At 37.6% G+C, this 2,500-nt stretch overlaps 1 protein-coding gene across 2 annotated transcripts in view; it reads left to right on the top strand.

Annotated features, from left to right (window-relative positions):
- The window catches only part of LOC113819243 (actin-2, muscle-specific), a 2,531-nt gene extending 1,390 nt beyond the window's left edge, over window positions 1-1,141 (top strand). For both annotated transcript variants that reach the window (XM_027371487.2, XM_070116021.1), the window contains exon 2: window positions 1-1,141. This exon is cut by the window's left edge and continues 91 nt beyond it. In XM_027371487.2, the coding sequence (XP_027227288.1) occupies window positions 1-1,074 (1,074 nt within the window). In that variant the 3' untranslated portion in view covers window positions 1,075-1,141.
- The last annotated feature ends 1,359 nt before the right edge of the window (window positions 1,142-2,500 follow it).

The following is a 2,500-nucleotide window of genomic DNA, read 5'->3' as shown; positions in this document are numbered from 1 at the left end:
GCCGGCTTCGCCGGAGACGACGCCCCTCGTGCCGTCTTCCCCTCCATCGTCGGCCGTGCCCGTCACCAGGGTGTGATGGTCGGTATGGGTCAGAAGGACGCCTACGTCGGTGATGAGGCCCAGAGCAAGCGTGGTATCCTCACCCTCAAGTACCCCATTGAGCACGGTATCATCACCAACTGGGACGACATGGAGAAGATCTGGTACCACACCTTCTACAATGAGCTCCGTGTTGCCCCTGAGGAGTCCCCCACACTTCTCACTGAGGCTCCCCTCAACCCCAAGGCCAACCGTGAGAAGATGACTCAGATCATGTTCGAGTCTTTCAACGTACCTGCCACCTATGTTACTATCCAGGCCGTGCTCTCCCTGTACGCCTCTGGTCGTACCACTGGTCAGGTTTGTGACTCTGGTGACGGTGTGACTCACTTTGTCCCCGTCTATGAAGGTTTCGCTCTTCCTCATGCTATCCTTCGTCTCGATCTTGCTGGTCGTGATCTTACCCACTACCTGATGAAGATCATGACTGAGCGTGGCTACTCCTTCACCACCACCGCTGAACGTGAAATCGTTCGTGACATCAAGGAGAAGCTTTGCTACATCGCCCTTGACTTCGAGAGTGAGATGAACACTGCCGCTGCTTCTTCCTCCATTGATAAGTCCTACGAGCTTCCCGACGGTCAGGTCATCACCATCGGTAACGAGCGTTTCCGCTGCCCTGAGGCCCTCTTCCAGCCTTCCTTCCTTGGTATGGAATCTGCTGGTGTTCAGGAAACCGTCCACAGCTCCATCATGAGGTGCGACATTGACATCAGGAAGGATCTGTTTGCCAACATTGTCATGTCTGGTGGTACCACCATGTACCCTGGTATTGCTGACCGCATGCAGAAGGAAATCACTTGCTTGGCTCCTTCCACCATCAAGATCAAGATCATTGCTCCTCCCGAGCGTAAATACTCCGTCTGGATCGGTGGTTCCATCCTGTCTTCTCTGTCCACTTTCCAAACTATGTGGATCACCAAGGACGAGTATAATGAGTCCGGCCCTGGGATCGTTCACCGCAAATGTTTCTAAGTCATCTTTAGTATGGTATGATTATAACATATACTGTATAATAAATAACACTTAACCTTTAACTTAACCTTTGTTTTAAAGGCCACTTGAAAAGCGTAGTATTTGTGGATATGTTGAAAAGATACCATATATCAGTATCAACATATACAAAAAGTCGTAATGACTATACATTGGTGTCAGTGAAGAAACACCGAATATATATATATATATATATATATATATATATATATATATATATATATATATATGTATATATATATGTATATATATATATATTTATATATATATATATATATATATATATATATATATATATATATATATATACTGCAGATAATGAATGAAAAAAGTAATCTGACCCAAAATGATGATAATGATGATAATGATGGGAATGATGCAGATATTTGCTTGCTCTCATATTCATCATGTATTGGTAGGTACGTAAATTATGAAGAAAATAAAGATAGATAGGTGATACTAAGGGTGATAATAGTTTGGATTATGACATTATGGCAATGCTAATAATTAGGAGAACAATGATGATCCTAGAATAGTAATGTTAGCTAAACTAATAACATAAATAACGATACCGATTATAATAATACTAATGCAAAAATAGAAATAGTGATACATATGCTACTGGTAATATTACAACAACTAATGCTGCCCACCTCTCTCACGTTCCTCTTTCCGCCCCCTTTCTTCTCCCCATTCTACCTTGCTAGGATAGTCCTATAAATAATGTGCATAAACTTACGGTCTAACTACTTCATTGTAATGTTCTCGAAAAAGAATTTGTAAAAATCCCATTCTCACTCTGTCTTCAATACATGTATATATATATATATATATATATATATATATATATATATATATATATATATATATATATATATGTATATATATATGTATATATATATGCATATATATATATATATATATATATATATATATATATATATATATATATATATATATATATACACATGTATATATATATACATATATATATATATATATATATATATATATATATATATATATATATATATATATATATATATATATATATATATATATATATATGCACACACACACACACACACACACACACACACACACACACATGTATATATATCTGTGTGTGTGTGCGCGCGCGCGTGTGTGTACACTTACACAGTATGTATACTGCCGTGTTTTAATTTTTGTTGTCATATTTAGATTTTACACTTGAGATTTTATCTTAAGCCATCAGCTGTAGCACCAAACTTTTTTTTATTGATCATAATCGTATCTAAAATCTCAACATTGGAAATCTTTCACAAGAATATTGTAACCGTCAATTTTAGAGACTGTGGATGCCTTTGGCACATTTTCTCTTGCGTAATCCATTTTCTGATTTTCAGCTATTTCAGCATCAGGGAGA

The sequence above is a fragment of the Penaeus vannamei genome, chromosome 38 (assembly GCF_042767895.1).
Source record: "Penaeus vannamei isolate JL-2024 chromosome 38, ASM4276789v1, whole genome shotgun sequence".
In the NCBI taxonomy this organism is placed as follows: Eukaryota; Metazoa; Arthropoda; class Malacostraca; order Decapoda; family Penaeidae; genus Penaeus; species Penaeus vannamei.
Note: the sequence above shows the minus strand (reverse complement) of the source record. Positions and strands in the feature narration are given on the sequence as shown.